We start from the raw sequence: 19,872 nt of genomic DNA on the forward strand, positions 1-19,872 counted from the left end.
TGCTTAATTTTCAACATTCGCCCACTCAAACATTTAATACATACAGACATAAGGAAAAACATATGATACAATAAAAACAGCAAATGTTTAATATCTACATCAATACAGAAATAAAGAGAAACGGTTGGTAATATACATGCCTCAATTAAAGTGTTATATTAATCATGTGAACATTATGAGTGACAAATCATATTTCATATGATAGGGATCCTCCAACTCGGGCTAAAATGTAGCACCTAATTGGATCAGTCATGGAACATGGACCCGGTTCTCTTCCCGAGACAGCACTATAGCTGCCATTCAGGGAATTTCACACCTAAAAAAACAATATCTGTCGCATCAAAATAAAACAAGTGCCATCACTAAGGGCTCATCTATATGAATGAATAGATGGGAATTACTAAAAACCTGAGTTCCAATTCATTAATACAAAGAGCAGTGTACTCCTTCAGAACAGACAGAGGGCACCGTGGTGCAGGGTGTGGTGTAGACTCTAGAGTAGACTTGTAGCAAAGTGCTGAGGCATACAGGAGTAAGGCTAGCTGGCCTGTGAAAAGGCACGGTTCTCATTGGCTAATTTGGGCCAGCCACATATTGGGTTGCCGTTCGTATGTCTTGCGAATCGCTTCGATGGACTCCATGAGGGATTTGAAAGATGGCCGTCTCGCGGGGTCAAAGTCCCAACAATGCTGCATCAACATGTGGACCTGTTGAAAACAAGACAGGTTCGTTTCCCTAGGTGCATTTGGCTTACAGAAGTAATGAAGACTGTGTGAGAGTGTTTAGCTGTATGCTTGACCTCGCTAGGACAGTCTCGGGGGCAGGGCAACCTATTGTGTTTCTCCAGCAGCTTAATCAGCACCATCACAGTCATCTGACCCTGCACGTTACCCATCATCTGAACAAACTTCTATAAAAAAACATACAAAACGCACAAGTCACAATTAATACACTCAAAACCACACACTGACTGTATCAGTATTATGCAAAAGGTTGGTGTCCTTGATTAAATGGATCATGCAGATTTAGACTGAGCTAGTTTGAGAGAGATGGAGGGTGTCATTTCGTACCACTGGAGGGCTCTGACGATGGTCACCGTGGGTCAGGACCTCATAGAGCGTCACGCCAAAGGACCAAATGTCTGAAGAGAAGGAAAACTTGCTCTCCTTCAGACACTCAATCGCATACCTGTAAAATAAGTCAAACACCTTTTTAATGCACACATCTGGACTCTAAATTAGCAGCCAAGAGCCCAGCAGGGAACTAATGGCTCCAGGACTCACCAGTACACAGGACTGTCTCCATCCTCACGCACGCGGTAGTAAACATCTCCCTCTGGGATGTATTTGGTAAGGCCAAAGTCCCCGATCTTCACCAGATACTCATTCTCCACCAGTACGTTCCGGGCAGCCAAGTCCCGGTGGATGTATCGCTTCGAGTGCAGGTAATCCATCCCCTTAAAAAGGAAAAAAAGCAGAAGGAGCAGGAGGAGCGATGAGGGAGACCAAGGTGAAAGAGAGTAGTGGTTAGAGAAGAAAATAGAGTACTTTAATCTATTGTTGTATAAAACAATATTCCAATATTGGATAGCAAATCTTCAACTTGAACCCAAGCAGTGTACCAGCTACAGACCTAAACAGAACCCTAGAAATAATCTAGATTACATATACAGTTGAAATTGGAAGTTAATATACACTTAGGTTGGAGTCATTAAAACTTGTTTTTTCAACCACTCCACACATTTCTTGTTAATAAAACTATAGTTTTGGCAAGTCGGTTAGGACATCTACTTCGTGCATGGCAAGTAATTTTTCCAACAATTGTTTACAGACAGATTATTTAACTTATAATTCACTGTCTCACAATTCCAGTGGGTCAGAAGTTAATTGTGCCTTCAAACAACATGGAAAATTCCATAAAATTATGTCATGGCTTTAGAAGCTTCTGATAGGCTAATTTACATCATTTTAGTCAATTGGAGGTATACCCGCGGATGTATTTCAAGGCCTACCTTCAAACTCAGTGCCTCTTTGCTTGACATCATGAGACAATCAAAAGAAATCAGCCAAGACCTCAGAAAAAATTGTAGACCTCCACAAGTCTGGATCACCCTTGGGAGCAATTTCCAAATGCCTGAAGGTACCATGTTCATCTGTACAAACAATAGTGCGCAAGTATAAACACCATGGGACCACGCAGCCGTGGGAAGGAGATGCGTTCTATCTCCTAGAGATGAAAGTACCTTGGTGCGAAAAGTTACAATCTATCCCAGAACAACAGCAAAGGACCTTGTGAAGATGCTGGAGGAAACTGGTACAAAAGTATCTATATCCACAGTAAAACGAGTCCTATATCGACATAATCTGAAAGGCCCCTAAGCAAGGAAGAAGCCACTGCTCTAAAACCGCCATAAAAAAGCCGGACTGCGGTTTGCAACTGCACATGGGGACAAATATCATACTTTTTGGAAAAATGTCCTCTGGTCTGATTAAACAAAAACAGAACTGTTTGGCCAGAATGACCATTGTTATGTTTGGAGGAAAAAGGGGGAGGCTTGCAAGCCGAAGAACATCATCCCAACCGTGAAGCACGGGGGTGGCAGCATAATGTTGTGGGGGTGCTCTGCTTCAGGAGGGACTGGTGCACTTCACAAAATAGATGACATCATGAGGGAGGAACATTCTATGGATATAGTGAAGCAACATCTCAAGACATCAGTCAGGAAGTTAAAGCTTGGTCGCAAATGGGTCTTCCAAATGGAGAATGACCCTAAGCATACTTCCAAATTTGTGGCAAAATGGCTTAAGGACAACAAAGACAAGGTATTGGAGTGGCCATAACAAAGCCCTGACCTCAACCCTATAGAAAATGTGTGGGCAGAACCGAAAAAGCATGTGTGAGCAAGGAGGCCTACAAACCTGACTCAGTTACACTAGCTCTGTCAGGAGGAATGGGCCAAAATTCATCCAACTTATTGTGGGAAGCTTGTGGAAGGCTACCCGAAACATTTGATCCAAATTAAACAATTTAAAGGCAATGCTACCAAATACTAATTGAGTGTATGTAAACTTCTGACCCACTGGGAATGTGATGAAAGAAATAAAAGCTGAAATAAATCATTCTGTACTATTGTTCTGACATTTCACATACTTAAAATAAATTGGTGATCCGAACTGACCTAAGACAGGACATTTTTACTAGGATTAAATGTAAGGAATTGTGAAATACTGAGTTTAAATGTATTTGGCTAAGATGTATGTAAACTTCCAACTTCAACTGTATCTTTATATTACCAGCCCCCCGTGCAGTGCTCCTGTCTCACCTGGCATATCTGCTGTGCAAAGAGGAGGCTGTGAGCCACACCCAGGCGGTGTTTGGCTAGGTACTCTCTAAGGCTGCCCAGAGGTAGGAACTCCATAATCAGCTGCACCGTCTGCCCTCCTGTGGAGACAACGAAACAGGCATTTACAGCAGTCACTCATACATACAGACACTACCCTACACATGTATATGTGAACAGATGCTGGAAACCCCCCACACACGAACATGTCATATGTAGGAAGGAGCCAAGCAAGAAACGTACTAAACAAGCATTGTATGAAAATGAGACAGCTAGTCATATACAGCAGGTGGATGACAGACAGGTGAGCTTGACTGGATCACATGCCACTCACCCAGCTCAGAGCAGCAGCCCTTGTACTTGACTATGTTGCTGTGGTAAAGAGACTTGAGGATCTCAATCTCCTTCATCCAGCCTTCATGGAGATGGCTGCCTCCCTCATGCTTCAGGGCCTTCACTGCCACATAGTCCCCTGTCCCGTCGTTGGCTGGGTCATACACATAGAGCATCACCTTCCCAAAGTGACCCTGGAGACAGAGAGAGAGCACAAAGCATTCTCTCATTTAGAAGGAGGCCAGGGAATAATGTTTTCCATAACGCTAGTAGATCACAAAGCACAACAGAGGATGAAGAGCACAGAGGGGTTTATAAGAGTCATGTTGTCCTGCGGGGAAATTAACTCACCTCCCCTAAGTCCCGGATCTTTTTCAAGTAGCGTTTGAGGAAAACGTTGGGGTCAGCATCTGGGAGAGACTCCAGGGGGGATATGTCAGGATCTGATCAGAAACCAGGAGAGCAACATTAAAGCAACACTAATCAATCACGAAAATGTGGTCAATCTAAATGCTAGAAGAGGAAACGGAGAGAAACAGACTGTGACCCAAAGAATAAAAGGAGAGGACATACTCTTGATCTGTAGTTCAGTGAGCTCTCGAAGCACAGTACGGAAGGACGGCCTCTCCCGGGGTTCGTAGGTCAAACACATGCTAATGAAGCTGGCCAGTTCCTGCGACGAGGGCTCGGTGAGGCGACTCCGCGTCTCATAGAAACGCTCTTTCTGTTGGCAGGTTAGACGTCAGGGTTCAGTATGAATCACAGGAATGGTAAGAGGATGGCAGAAAAATGAGTTATGATTAGAGGGAGGAGAATTGAAGGGCAGTGATGATAGGGCTGTGTGTACCTCAGTGAGCGTGCTGCCACTCATGGGCAAATCTCCATTGTTGCAGATCTCCAGCAGTGTGGCTCCAAAGCTCCACTGGTCAGCAGCTCTGCCGAATGGGGCACCACTTGGCACACACTCCGGGGCGATCCATGGAATTCGCTCGACACGCTCTGTAGGGCATACAGAGAGTCTAAGTCAGACCAGGCTATATAATACCACTACATTCAGTAGGTTCATGAATCACATGGTCTCACAGCACAAACTAAATAACCTCTAAAGCCTTCCTGCTAAGTGTCAATATGATGATAAGTACAAGACAACCAGGAAGTGGGCCTCACAGCAACCAGGAAGTGGTTTACACAGGGCTTCCTGTGACTCAATCTGATCTAAAAGAATGAAGATCAAACAAAATCACCAGAGACGGAAATTGAGGGTTGACAAAATAACTCACTGTGGAGAGATTCTATTTCTCATGTAGTGAGTGTTGCCCAACATTGATGTGGTCTGGTAGGAACCAACTGTTTTATTGGTCAAGTAGGAACTAACCTTCTCTGGACAGCACGTTGAGGGCAATGCCTGGATCGCTCAGCTTGACGAAGGGAAAGGTGCCCTCCTCCAGACCACGGCGAGCCACCAGAATGTTTTTGGCACAGACGTTACCATGTACCAGTTGTTTAGTCTCCTGTAGTAACCAGGTGGTATAGGTAACAACATAAAGTACATTCAGGACACTCAATAGTGGGAGATGAGGGTTGGCAATACATTAACTATGAACACAAGGGTTTAGAGTTTGAAACGGAGGGACCATCACAGAAGACAGGAGATCAACATCCTAAAAGGTCATTGTTTCATACAATGAGTGAGGAGTAATCTTAGTTTGTTGTGATGTGAGGGTATCAGGCTGACTCACAAGGTAGCTCAGGGCACTGGCCAGCTGTTTGGCTACAGTAAATTTCCACTGAGGAGTGACCAGTGCCCTTTCCCTTCGCAGGAACACATCCAGAGGCCCAAACTCCACAAACTCCTCCACCATGATGTCTGCACAGGTCAAAGACAAGGATTATTATCAAGGATCACACCACTTACTGTTAGAGGTGAGCGACACTTCAATGTATTGATTCTAATTAAAGGGCTATGGTTTGGCTGAGAGTCAGGCTTGTGATTGCACTGTACACCAGTCCTGTTGCCTAGTAATTCAAACAACCAATACAATTAACCTTCTGAGAGGGAAGTGTCAGTGCTGAAGAAGGAAGTTGCACAGCTGAATGAGGAAGTGTGAGGTTGAGTAGTGCCATGGTGACTTACTCTCAGATCCTTTGACAAACACGCCGTGTACAAAGACCAGGTGACTGTGAGATACTTGGCTCATCAGACTGGCTGTTTCAAAGAACGCCTACGAGAGGACAGGAAAGAGGAAGGATTATCATGACATTGTAAACAAAGGTTCACATTCAACAGAGTTGAATTGGTGAAAACGGTAGTTTAGAACCAACAAGGTACTTAAGAAAACGTTGTGTGATTGTGGCAAACTGGGTTGGAACCTGGGATGGTGTTATCGCACAGAGCTAAAGCCCAGGCATTATCACACAGAGCTAAAGTCTTCAGGTCTCAGGTAAGGTTACTCATCACGCAATCAATTCCTGTAAGAGGATAATGATACAGTAATGGTAACTCACTAATGCTATGTCCTTGTGGCTCTGGTCCAAGATCTTAAGAACCACTCGGATCTCTTTGCGATCAGTAAGATTGTTGTTCCACTTGTCCTCCTCATCCTCCTCCTCTGCTCCACCCCACACCAACAGACTGCCAGAGTAGATGTTGGTCCTGGTCCCACGGCCCAGATGCTGCTCCTGAGCACAGGGACAAACAGCCATTTTAGAAGTACTGGGTACAAACCGGACAAAGATAGAGAAGAGCATCAGTGTTCAGTAGGGAAAAATTTAGTGAAACTGGGAGGTACTGTTGCAAAGTGTTTCGCTACGTTGTGCCCTACTGAATATAACCCAGGTGAAAAATACACAAAAGAGGGTGCTGACAGAGAGATGTATAGAAGAGAAGAATGCCCTCTCTCTCACCTGGGTGATCTCCTTGTCTTTGATCTGATGGAACCTCAGCTGAGTCAGACACAAGGCCCCAGAGTCAGGCTGAACACACTGGTCCGCACCCTGCCTCATCACCAAGAGGTTGGACAGTTCTGCAGCACACAAACACTCATTTAAATACAGTATAGGAAAACATGGACACACAACACAACCTTACAGAATAACATCTCTGTACATATGTTGAGCTGTCGTATGTTAGGGGCAGAACAACAACAATGCACATCTATTTAAAAAAACACATTTACACACAGGCTAACCTGCAGGTCGGGGTAGGCAGCATTTCTTCACAGTGAAATTGTCTGTGCCAGACTTGAGCACAAAGGTCTTGAGGCTGTCGGTGAGCTCCTTGACACTGCAGAACTCCCGGTCCCAGCCTTCCAGAGAAAACACTGAACCACTATGCAGGATCCTGAACTGCTTGTGGATTGCAGCTTGTCCATTCTATAGGAAGCCAGCAAAGACACACACATGCATCCAAATATATAACTTCTAATGACATTGTATTTCTTTTTATATTTTTGGACTGGACATTTTCCATGTGCCTCGTCCTTCAGGGCTTGGTGCGGAGGCGTGTTTACCTGACTCTTGTTTAGAACAGCTAATATGATGCGGTGGTAGTCGAGGACGCTCCAGCGCACAAGAAAGGCTCCCTCTTCAACTGCTTCCTTCCTCAGTCTCTGCAGCACAAAGTCATCACTGAAAAAGACCGTCAGAATTACAGTGGGAGCCAGGGCAGTGTGTGTGTGTGTGTGTGTGTGTGTGTGTGTGTGTGTGTGTGTGTGTGTTACTCACTTCATTGGTCCATGGAGGCCATTGGTGGCACTGAGCACTACTCTGGGCGGAGCCACCTCGTGACACAGGTAGTGGTGTGCGTCTGCAGTAAGCCGGAAGTAGCCGTCCAGCAGGGAGACGAAAGACAGAGCCTCAAGGCTGGAATTCATTTGAACCTCCTGCACACATATAAACATATCATCCTCAGAAAACACCACCTACACGCATTTCGCAGTCAGATACTCTGCTTCCATACAGACATCATATAGTAAGATGCAACTTCACACACAAACCTAACTTGAGATCTGCACACTTGACTTAGGTTTTCACATAAATCATGCAATGTTGTCAATGGGGGATTTGCACAAAACATGGAGCTACGTGTGTGTATCTCAAGATAGGTTTGGGGCCCAACAGAAAGCAGTTGAGAGGCAGGTGCTCGAACCATAGATAAGTTGTCCTGTTTAATGATGCTGACGTTGGCTCCAGTGATGGTGATGTGGGAGATTTCAGGGAAGTCGCAGAAAGATGTCCATGTGTCAGAGGATTTGGGTTCTTGCTGGAGGGGCGATTGCTTCACACTTTTCCGATTCCCTAAGTAATCGTTCCCAAAGTAACTGTTGGCCTGAGGCTAGAACAGATAGACACAACTTACAGAGCATCCTACAAAAGGCATACTACGAGAAACACACAAAGGCACAGTTCTAACTAGCAGTCAAAGAGCCTGATAAACATCCAATGGGACAGACATACATTCTGCACTGTCATCTTCCTCCACTGAATCCCCTTGGTACCAGACACCATGACCTCATGCATGACCCGAGGGCCAACGTTCTCAGGGTCAGAGGCCCCATGGGCGTGGCTGGTGTTGAGGTAGGAGCCGCTCCCGTCGGCCCCGTCCTTCCTCAGCTCCAGTTGGGCCGCGAGGAAGGTCTCGGTACCGAAACGGGGGGCTAGGTGCTCCAGAGTAGACAGGTATTTATACATGACCTCCTGGGAGCCCAGGCGTCCTACGTCCACAGTGTGCTCCTGGAAGGTCTTCACAAAGTCAGCAAACACACGCCGGATACGGATCTTGGTCAGGAAGTTGTCCTTCGCTATATGTTTGGAGAAGGATCTCGGAATGCAGCGCAGGAAGCTACAGTATGGCAAGGGGAATATGGAAGTCAATCAAAACATTACGGCTGCGTTTGTAATGGCACTAGTTTCCCTATATAGTGCACTAGTTTTTAATAGTGAATAAGGTGTCATTTTCAACACAGCCTCAGACTATAGTAATGTCTGAAACCTTGTCAAAGCCCTTCCTGAAGCAATGCACCCATCCCCTCTGACTCATGGCTTACCTGACAGACTTGGCCACTTCCTGTAGCGTGCAGCCCGAGCGCAGGGCCTGGTGAGAGAGGTGCAGCACAGCCATCCCCAGACTCTCATTCTTAAAGCGACTCAACTCTTCCTTTCCTTGAGCATCCTCCATCGGTGTGACATCATTCACAAAATCAAACTTTGCCTAAGCGAAACAAAAGGGAAATGACTTATTTCACAATACGAAAACATTCGTGTGACACAGGAATATTATGTTAATGCACACTTCCACAGGAATATATGAATACAAACACATTTTGGATAAAACACGCCTCATTCTGAAACTCACCTGGCAGAAGAGGTATTCCAGGGAGGTCATTTCTAGTAGAGGTGAGCCCCTGTCCTCTGTCCCTGACCGTGGGGCATATCGCGACACTGACGGCTCCTTCTCACTCAACCCATGCCAATTCCGAAAGTAAAACCTGGGAACAGAAAGAGAAAATTCCCTATATAAAAATGCCTGTACGCAAAAGCATACAGTGCATCGTCTCCCCATACAGACAAATACTAACTCTCTCTCACAAACACACACATACACACTATGAAAACAGTTGGCTGGTATGCCCTAGCCAGTCTGAGCGGTCGGCTCCCGCTAGCACAATTATGCTGACTGGGACTTGGGTTCTGATCCTCCACAGGATGTCCACTCAGAACAACGCTGATACTTCTCTGGGTTCTGGTCCTACACAGGATGTCCACTCAGAACAGTGCTGATACTTCTCTGGGTTCTGGTCCTCCACAGGATGTCCGCTCAGAACAATGCTGATACTTCTCTGGGTTCTGGTCCTCCACAGGATGTCCGCTCAGAACAACGCTGATACTTCTCTGGGTTCTGGTCCTACACAGGATGTCCGCTCAGAACAACGCTGATACTTCTCTGGGTTCTGGTCCTACACAGGATGTCCGCTCAGAACAACGCTGATATTTCTCTGGGTTCTGATCCTACACAGGATGTCCTTCAGAACAATGCTGATACATCTCTGGGTTCTGGTCCTACACAGGATGTCCACTCAGAACAATGCTGATACTTCTCTGGGTTCTGGTCCTCCACAGGATGTCCACTCAGAACAATGCTGATACTTCTCTGGGTTCTGGTCCTACACAGGATGTCCTTCAGAACAATGCTGATACATCTCTGGGTTCTGGTCCTACACAGGATGTCCATCAGAACAATGCTGATACATCTCTGGGTTCTGGTCCTACACAGGATGTCCACTCAGAACAATGCTGATACTTCTCTGGGTTCTGGTCCTCCACAGGATGTCCACTCAGAACAATGCTGATACTTCTCTGGGTTCTGGTCCTACACAGGATGTCCACTCAGAACAATGCTGATACATCTCTGGGTTCTGGTCCTACACAGGATGTCCACTCAGAACAATGCTGATACTTCTCTGGGTTCTGATCCTACACAGGATGTCCTTCAGAACAATGCTGATACATCTCTGGGTTCTGGTCCTACACAGGATGTCCACTCAGAACAATGCTGATACTTCTCTGGGTTCTGGTCCTACACCGGATGTCCTTCAGAACAATGCTGATACTTCTCTGGGTTCTGGTCCTCCACAGGATGTCCACTCAGAACAATGCTGATACTTCTCTGGGTTCTGGTCCTACACAGGATGTCCTTCAGAACAATGCTGATACATCTCTGGGTTCTGGTCCTACACAGGATGTCCACTCAGAACAATGCTGATACTTCTCTGGGTTCTGGTCCTCCACAGGATGTCCACTCAGAACAATGCTGATACTTCTCTGGGTTCTGATCCTACACAGGATGTCCTTCAGAACAATGCTGATACATCTCTGGGTTCTGGTCCTACACAGGATGTCCACTCAGAACAATGCTGATACTTCTCTGGGTTCTGATCCTACACAGGACGTCCTTCAGAACAATGCTGATACATCTCTGGGTTCTGGTCCTACACAGGATGTCCACTCAGAACAATGCTGATACTTCTCTGGGTTCTGGTCCTACACCGGATGTCCTTCAGAACAATGCTGATACTTCTCTGGGTTCTGGTCCTCCACAGGATGTCCACTCAGAACAATGCTGATACTTCTCTGGGTTCTGATCCTACACAGGATGTCCTTCAGAACAATGCTGATACATCTCTGGGTTCTGGTCCTACACAGGATGTCCACTCAGAACAATGCTGATACTTCTCTGGGTTCTGATCCTACACAGGATGTCCTTCAGAACAATGCTGATACATCTCTGGGTTCTGGTCCTACACAGGATGTCCACTCAGAACAATGCTGATACTTCTCTGGGTTCTGGTCCTACACCGGATGTCCTTCAGAACAATGCTGATGCTTCTCTGGGTTCTGGTCCTACACAGGATGTCCACTCAGAACAATGCTGATACTTCTCTGGGTTCTGATCCTACACAGGATGTCCTTCAGAACAATGCTGATACATCTCTGGGTTCTGGTCCTACACAGGATGTCCACTCAGAACAATGCTGATACATCTCTGGGTTCTGGTCCTACACAGGATGTCCACTCAGAACAATGCTGATACATCTCTGGGTTCTGGTCCTCCACAGGATGTCCACTCAGAACAATGCTGATACTTCTCTGGGTTCTGGTCCTCCACCGGATGTCCTTCAGAACAATGCTGATGCTTCTCTGGGTTCTGGTCCTACACAGGATGTCCACTCAGAACAATGCTGATACTTCTCTGGGTTCTGGTCCTACACCGGATGTCCTTCAGAACAATGCTGATACTTCTCTGGGTTCTGGTCCTCCACAGGATGTCCTTCAGAACAATGCTGATGCTTCTCTGGGTTCTGGTCCTACACCGGATGTCCTTCAGAACAATGCTGATACTTCTCTGGGTTCTGGTCCTACACCGGATGTCCTTCAGAACAATGCTGATACTTCTCTGGGTTCTGGTCCTACACAGGATGTCCTTCAGAACAATGCTGATACTTCTCTGGGTTCTGGTCCTCCACAGGATGTCCACTCAGAACAATGCTGATACATCTCTGGGTTCTGGTCCTACACAGGATGTCCACTCAGAACAATGCTGATACTTCTCTGGGTTCTGGTCCTACACAGGATGTCCACTCAGAACAATGCTGATACATCTCTGGGTTCTGGTCCTACACAGGATGTCCACTCAGAACAATGCTGATACTTCTCTGGGTTCTGGTCCTACACAGGATGTCCTTCAGAACAATGCTGATACTTCTCTGGGTTCTGGTCCTACACAGGATGTCCACTCAGAACAATGCTGATACTTCTCTGGGTTCTGGTCCTACACAGGATGTCCTTCAGAACAATGCTGATACATCTCTGGGTTCTGGTCCTACACAGGATGTCCACTCAGAACAATGCTGATACTTCTCTGGGTTCTGGTCCTACACAGGATGTCCACTCAGAACAATGCTGATACATCTCTGGGTTCTGGTCCTACACCGGATGTCCACTCAGAACAATGCTGATACTTCTCTGGGTTCTGGTCCTACACAGGATGTCCACTCAGAACAATGCTGATACATCTCTGGGTTCTGGTCCTCCACAGGATGTCCACTCAGAACAATGCTGATACTTCTCTGGGTTCTGGTCCTACACAGGATGTCCACTCAGAACAATGCTGATACTTCTCTGGGTTCTGGTCCTACACCGGATGTCCTTCAGAACAATGCTGATACATGTCTGGGTTCTGATCCTACACAGGATGTCCTTCAGAACAATGCTGATACATCTCTGGGTTCTGGTCCTCCACAGGATGTCCACTCAGAACAATGCTGATACTTCTCTGGGTTCTGGTCCTCCACAGGATGTCCGCTCAGAACAATGCTGATACATCTCTGGGTTCTGGTCCTACACAGGATGTCCACTCAGAACAATGCTGATACATCTCTGGGTTCTGATCCTACACAGGATGTCCTTCAGAACAATGCTGATACATCTCTGGGTTCTGGTCCTACACCGGATGTCCTTCAGAACAATGCTGATACTTCTCTGGGTTCTGGTCCTACACAGGATGTCCACTCAGAACAATGCTGATACATCTCTGGGTTCTGGTCCTACACAGGATGTCCACTCAGAACAATGCTGATACTTCTCTGGGTTCTGGTCCTACACAGGATGTCCACTCAGAACAATGCTGATACATCTCTGGGTTCTGGTCCTCCACAGGATGTCCACTCAGAACAATGCTGATACTTCTCTGGGTTCTGGTCCTACACCGGATGTCCTTCAGAACAATGCTGATACATCTCTGGGTTCTGATCCTACACAGGATGTCCTTCAGAACAATGCTGATACATCTCTGGGTTCTGGTCCTCCACAGGATGTCCACTCAGAACAATGCTGATACTTCTCTGGGTTCTGGTCCTACACAGGATGTCCACTCAGAACAATGCTGATACATCTCTGGGTTCTGGTCCTCCACAGGATGTCCACTCAGAACAATGCTGATACTTCTCTGGGTTCTGGTCCTACACCGGATGTCCTTCAGAACAATGCTGATACATCTCTGGGTTCTGATCCTACACAGGATGTCCTTCAGAACAATGCTGATACATCTCTGGGTTCTGGTCCTCCACAGGATGTCCACTCAGAACAATGCTGATACTTCTCTGGGTTCTGGTCCTACACCGGATGTCCTTCAGAACAATGCTGATACTTCTCTGGGTTCTGGTCCTCCACAGGATGTCCGCTCAGAACAATGCTGATACATCTCTGGGTTCTGGTCCTACACAGGATGTCCACTCAGAACAATGCTGATACATCTCTGGGTTCTGGTCCTCCACAGGATGTCCACTCAGAACAATGCTGATACTTCTCTGGGTTCTGGTCCTACCCAGGATGTCCACTCAGAACAAAGCTGATACATCTCTGGGTTCTGGTCCTCCACAGGATGTCCACTCAGAACAATGCTGATACTTCTCTGGGTTCTGGTCCTACACAGGATGTCCACTCAGAACAATGCTGATACATCTCTGGGTTCTGGTCCTACACAGGATGTCCACTCAGAACAATGCTGATACATCTCTGGGTTCTGGTCCTACACCGGATGTCCACTCAGAACAATGCTGATACATCTCTGGGTTCTGGTCCTACACAGGATGTCCACTCAGAACAATGCTGATACATCTCTGGGTTCTGGTCCTCCACAGGATGTCCTTCAGAACAATGCTGATACTTCTCTGGGTTCTGGTCCTACACCGGATGTCCTTCAGAACAATGCTGATACATCTCTGGGTTCTGGTCCTCCACAGGATGTCCACTCAGAACAATGCTGATACTTCTCTGGGTTCTGATCCTACACAGGATGTCCACTCAGAACAATGCTGATACTTCTCTGGGTTCTGATCCTACACAGGATGTCCACTCAGAACAATGCTGATACATCTCTGGGTTCTGGTCCTACACAGGATGTCCACTCAGAACAATGCTGATACTTCTCTGGGTTCTGGTCCTACACAGGATGTCCTTCAGAACAATGCTGATACATCTCTGGGTTCTGGTCCTACACAGGATGTCCACTCAGAACAATGCTGATACTTCTCTGGGTTCTGGTCCTACACAGGATGTCCTTCAGAACAATGCTGATACATCTCTGGGTTCTGGTCCTACACAGGATGTCCTTCAGAACAATGCTGATACATCTCTGGGTTCTGGTCCTACACAGGATGTCCACTCAGAACAATGCTGATACTTCTCTGGGTTCTGGTCCTACACAGGATTTCCGTTCAGAACAATGCTGATACTTCTCTGGGTTCTGGTCCTACACAGGATTTCCGTTCAGAACAATGCTAATGCTTCTCTTGATAACTATGGTAGACTGAACAGCCAAACTAACGGGACTCAAGGGAAACTGAAGGGAGTGTGAGGGAAATGTAGGTAGAGAGGAGGGGACGGATGGCCTTTTTTTAAACACACACACACAAACTAACCTCATGCGATAATGGAGTGTCAGTCTTGTCTGCTCTTCTGAGTTGAAGAAATGGTTAGGACTGTACCAACAGTGGGATTCAGGGTCATACAGGGAAAACAGGACATGGCACAGTGGAGTGATACCTAGGGGGACAGATATATAGGTCACACACACCTTGGATTCACCCTTTCAATGACATACAGTGCATTCATAAAGTATTCAGACCCCTTCGCTTTTTCCACATTTTGTTACGGTACAGCCGTATTCTAAAGTGGATTACATTTTTTAAATGTCCTCATCAATCTACACACAAAACCCCATAATGACAAAGTGAAAATAGGTTTTTAGAAATTTTTGCAAATGTAAAAAACACAAAAAAACCTCTAAAACCTTATTTACATAAGTATTCAGATCCTTTGCGATGAGACTCGAAATTGAGCTCAGGTGCATCCTGTTTCCATTGATCATCTTTGAGAAGTTTTACACAACTTGATTGGAGTCCACCTGTGGTAAATTCAATTGATTGGACATGATTTGGAAAGGCACACACCTGTCTATATAAGGTCCCACAGTTGATAGTGAATGTCAGAGCAAAAACCAAGCCATGAGGTCAAAGGAATTGTACATAGACAGGGTTGTGTCGAGGCACAGACCTGGGGAAGGGTACCAAAACATTTCTGCAGCATTGAAGGTCCCAAAGAACACAGTGGCCTCCATCATTCTTAAACTGAAGAAGCTTAGAAATACCAAAACTCTTCCTAGAGCTGGCCGCCCGACCAAACTGAGCAATCAGGGAAGTAGGGCCTTGTTCAGGGAGGTGACCAAGAACTGTATGTTCACTTTGACAGAGCTCCAGAGTTCCTCTGTGGAGATGGGAGAACCTTCCAGAAAGACAACCATCTCTGCAGCGCTCCACCAATTAGGCCTTGCTGGTAGAGTGGCCAGATGGAAGCCACTAAATTAAAAGGCACATGGCAACCCACTTGGAGTTTGCCAAAAGGCATCTAAATGACTCTCAGACCATGAGAAACAAGATTCTCTGGTCAGATCAAAACAAAAATTGAACTCTATGGCCTGAATGCCAAGCGTCACGTCTGGAGGAAACCATGCACCTCTCATTACCTGGCAAATAACATCCCTACAGTTAATCATGGGGGTGGAAGCATCATGCGGTGAGGATGTTTTTCAGCGGCAGGGACTGGGAGACGAGTCAGGATCGAGGGAAAGATGAACAGAGCAAAGTACATCGTTGATGAAAACCTGCTCCAGAGCACTCAGGACCTCTGAAGCGAAGGTTCACCTTCCAACAGGACAACAACTCGAAGCACAAAGCCAAGACAACGCAGGAGTGTCTTCAGGACAAGTCTCTGTATGTCCCGATCTACCATTTCTGGAGAGACCTGAAAATAGCTGTTCAGCAACGCTCCCCATCCAACCTGACAGAGCTTGAGAGGATCTGCAGAAAAGAATGGGAGAAACTCCCCAGATACTGGTGTGTCACGCTTGTAGCGTTATACCCAAGAAGACTCAAGGCTTTAATCGCTGCCAAAGGTAATTCAACAAGGTACTGAGTAAAGGGTCTGAATACTTATGTAAATATTTCAATTTTTAATACATTTGCAAGCATTTCTAAAAAGCTGTTTTTGCTTAATCATTATGTGGTAATGTGTGAGGAAAATAAACTATTTCATCAATTTTAGAATAAGGCTGTAACGTAAAAAAAAATGGAAATTGTGAAGGGGTCTGAATACTTTCCTGAACGCCCTGTAAAACCCAGATTCCTGTGGTAATCAATCCAAACACACCCTTATGTGGCAGGCTGCCAATGTCCTCAAACATGAGGTAACAGAACAGAGTCCTAAATTCTTTCTCAATACTCATACAAAATATTGTTTGTTTCATGAAAAAAATAAATGGCACTTGTTCTTACCCACAGTCTGTGCTGCAGAGATGGAAAGCTCCTCAGCTGTCACTTTACCCTCTGTGTGGGTCAGATAGCGCTCCCCTGCCTTGGTCCAAAACAGATAGACATGGACGCCTGGTCCCTGAGGAGGCTCACACTGGCCTGTGGATGACCCTGTCCTGGTACTCTTGGAGCGGCCCCGTCGAGACATCATGGACCAGGCTGGGTCACAACACCTGTCCCAGGTAGGAAGTAAGAGAAGTATTTCACTGTAATCCAGCATTTACCACAAGCAGTAATTCAATAGTGTCTTGCGGTGCAGAATCACTCATTGAAAAGGAAATTAGATAACAATTTAAGGACATACGTTTTATACATGGGTTTTGTTAATATCGACAACAAAAATTATACTCAATTACAAAGTAAGCCTTATTGTAGCAAGTAAACACATCTGGATCAAATAGATTTGTTACCATGTAATTGATCGGCATTATTACCATGTTCTGAGAACTCGCGATATGATTCAATATTTTCTAGTAAGGCCTTCCGGGTATTGCACATGAACATCAGTAAAGACGCAAATTTAAAGATAACATGACATGACAATCCGGATATAATTTATCCAATGTTTCCACATTTTAAAAATCTATTCTCACCAATAAATGAATCACTTCGTCATCGAACTGATTGCTCGCGGATATGGTGGCATATAGCCTACTGTGTACTGTAAACAATTGTAAACCAGTGGCATAAAGCACACTTCCTATAATACTGATATAGCATGCTTTACCCGCGAATGCTGGAATAAACCCGGGTATTTGTAAATTGTACTGCACATTTGTCAAACTACAGATTTCTTACCATTTAGTTGCGTCCCTAAAACGTATAGTTAGAAAACCCAATGCAGGTTGAACCGAAGTCCACTCTTCGTATGATTTCCTAATGCGTGTTTGCCCTACTCCTACGCATTCCCGTGAAGCGCATAGATGGAGAAGTCAGCTTCAAAATGAAAACACCGAAACCACTTTTGGCCACTCCCCTAGAACCAGCTGTATTACAGTAGGCTTGTGGGATAGATCAAATCAAATTCTATTTATCACATGCGCCGAATACAGCAGTTGTAGACCTTATCGTGAAATGCTTACTTACAAGCCCTTAACCAACATTGCAGTTCAAGAAATACACTACCATTCGAAAAGTTTGAGGTCACTTAGAAATGTCCTTGTTTTCCATGAAAACATACATGAAATTAGTTGCAAAATGAATAGGAAATATAGTCAAGACGTTGACAAAGTTATAAATAATGATTGTTAATCGAAATAATAATTGTGTCCCTTCAAATTTAGCTTTCATCAAAGAATCCTCCATTTGCAGCAATTACAGCCTTGCAGACCCTTGGCATTCTAGTTGTCAATTTGTTGAGGTAATCTGAAGAGATTTCACCCCATGCTTCCTGAAGCACCTCTCACAAATTGGCTTGGTGGTAGCGATGGGCATTTCCGGCTCTTTTCAGTGAGCCGGCTCGTTCGGATCAGCTCACCAAAAAGAGCCGGCTCTTTTGGCTCACAAACGGCTCTTTTAAAAACATGTTTTGTATTTTTTCCAAGTCAAACAGTTTGCTATAGTTTGACTATGATTGTTGTTAAAACAATTCGAATTAAATTATGAAATGAAATCATACTCTACCTTAACCACAATGTATTTAAAAATGCATGTTTTGTTATGTAAAAGAATGCAATTAAACATTTGCATTTAAAGTATACATTTTTAATGTATAATAACAAAGTGCATATAAATCGAACCATTCAAAACGAATACAATCTGAACAGAATAATATATTACACCATATCAAAGAAAAATAAATAACAATGTGCAAAACTGCAGCATCCCACTTAAAACATTAAACTGGTCCCGCTTTTCTCTCTCTTTATTGCCATGTTATAACCAGCAGCACACAGCAATGCTGACCATATTGTTATTTTATGAGACATTTTCATTCAGAAATGCAAGCTGCCCCACTTTTGAGGGGCTGATGCGGTTTCTTCTCTCTGTAATTATTTGTCCCGTTTTCGAGAAGACCCTCTCTGCAGAGTCTCCCTGTCATGACTAGTAAGCTGTGGGTAGACAGAGGCCTTGCTCTTCCACCAGCTCAGGGGCTCCTCCAAATAGGATCGGACCTCCATTTATGGCATCTGCTGAGGGATTCCTTCGTGCTGCATCCCCAGTTGCTCTCTCTTCAAACAGCATCTAGCAGACGTTTGTGGCACTACTGCTGCTGGTGCTTCTGATCCCTCTTCTTCCTGGTGCCTGAGCCAGCTGACTGCTGGGGCTGTCCCTCCCTGCTGCTGAGGTTATTCTTTGAAGATCGCTCTGGCATCACTGAAGGCTAACTTCTTATACCTGGGGTCAAGTGCAGCGGTTTCTGATAGCATGTGATTATATTCCATTCTGTGGAACTTTCTGTCCATTAATGAACATGGGGTGTCCATCAACTCTGTCACATGTCCCGTGGATGTGCTACCTGTCCCAGACCTGCTGTTTTCAACTCTCTAGAGACAGCAGGAGTGGTAGAGATACTCTTAATGATTGGCTATGAAAAGCCAACTGACATTTACTCCTGAGGTGCTGACTTGCTACACCCTCGGCAGCGTAGCCTAGTGGTTAGAGCGTTGGACTAGTAACCGGAAGGTTGCGAGTTCAAACCCCCGAGCTGACAAGGTACAAATCTGTCGTTCTCCCCCTGAACAGGCAGTTAACCCACTGTTCCCAGGCCGTCATTGAAAATAAGAATATGTTCTTAACTGACTTGCCTGGTTAAATTAAGGTAAAAAAAATAAAATAAAATAAAAAACTACTGTGATTATTATTTGACCATGCTGGTCATTTATGAACATTTGAACATCTTGGCCATGTTGTTATAATCTCCACCCGGCACAGCCAGAAGAGGACTGGTCACCCCTCATAGCCTGGTTCCTCTCTAGGTTTCTTCCTAGGTTTTGGCCTTTCTAGGGAGTTTTTCCTAGCTACCGTGCTTCTACACCTGCATTGCTTGCTGTTTGGGGTTTTAGGCTGGGTTTCTGTACAGCACTTTGAGATATCAGCTGATGTACGAAGGGCTATATAAATCAATTTGATTTGGTTACATTTGCCTCTCTCTGTCGGCTGGCTGTAATTCACTGAAGACCCTTACACAGGAGTATCATTTGAGGCTGTCACATAGCTGAAAACAGAGAAAAAGTAACGTATTAGTTCAGTTTAACGTTTTGTCTACTGATACTACATTCTCATCTACATATACAATACTGGATTAAATAATGATGTAGTAATAACTGCTTACTG

General features: G+C 45.3%; 1 protein-coding gene across 1 annotated transcript; it reads right to left on the reverse strand.

Moving 5' to 3' along the window:
• Window positions 1–3: 3 nt before the first annotated feature.
• LOC118384540 (non-receptor tyrosine-protein kinase TYK2-like) lies at window positions 4–17,901 on the reverse strand. Its single transcript, XM_035771151.2, has 24 exons — window positions 17,395–17,901; window positions 16,561–16,769; window positions 14,650–14,773; window positions 9,027–9,159; window positions 8,719–8,882; window positions 8,129–8,513; window positions 7,821–8,006; window positions 7,397–7,554; window positions 7,183–7,300; window positions 6,862–7,045; window positions 6,578–6,696; window positions 6,179–6,352; window positions 5,808–5,895; window positions 5,413–5,540; window positions 5,049–5,184; window positions 4,521–4,672; window positions 4,247–4,397; window positions 4,025–4,116; window positions 3,675–3,867; window positions 3,323–3,441; window positions 1,284–1,456; window positions 1,071–1,188; window positions 800–910; window positions 4–707 (listed from the first exon to the last, which is right to left on the reverse strand). Exons 2-24 carry the CDS (start codon window positions 16,745–16,747, stop codon window positions 567–569), a joined length of 3,534 nt encoding a protein of 1,177 aa, XP_035627044.1. The 5' UTR covers window positions 16,748–16,769; window positions 17,395–17,901; the 3' UTR covers window positions 4–566.
• Between the last annotated feature and the right edge of the window lie 1,971 nt (window positions 17,902–19,872).

This window comes from Oncorhynchus keta, chromosome 5 (genome assembly GCF_023373465.1).
Source record: "Oncorhynchus keta strain PuntledgeMale-10-30-2019 chromosome 5, Oket_V2, whole genome shotgun sequence".
Taxonomy (NCBI): domain Eukaryota; kingdom Metazoa; phylum Chordata; class Actinopteri; order Salmoniformes; family Salmonidae; genus Oncorhynchus; species Oncorhynchus keta.

Bases quoted from the DNA above. Each gene is read 5' to 3' on its own strand.
- LOC118384540 (XM_035771151.2), bottom strand. From the start codon at position 16,747: ATGATGTCTCGACGGGGCCGCTCCAAGAGTACCAGGACAGGGTCATCC. The intron at 8,883-9,026 runs GTGAGTTTCAGA...TGTTTCGCTTAG, and splicing joins TGGAATACCTCTTCTGCCAG to GCAAAGTTTGATTTTGTGAA. The intron at 6,697-6,861 runs GTTAGCCTGTGT...TGTGTGCTGCAG, and splicing joins CTGCCTACCCCGACCTGCAG to AACTGTCCAACCTCTTGGTG.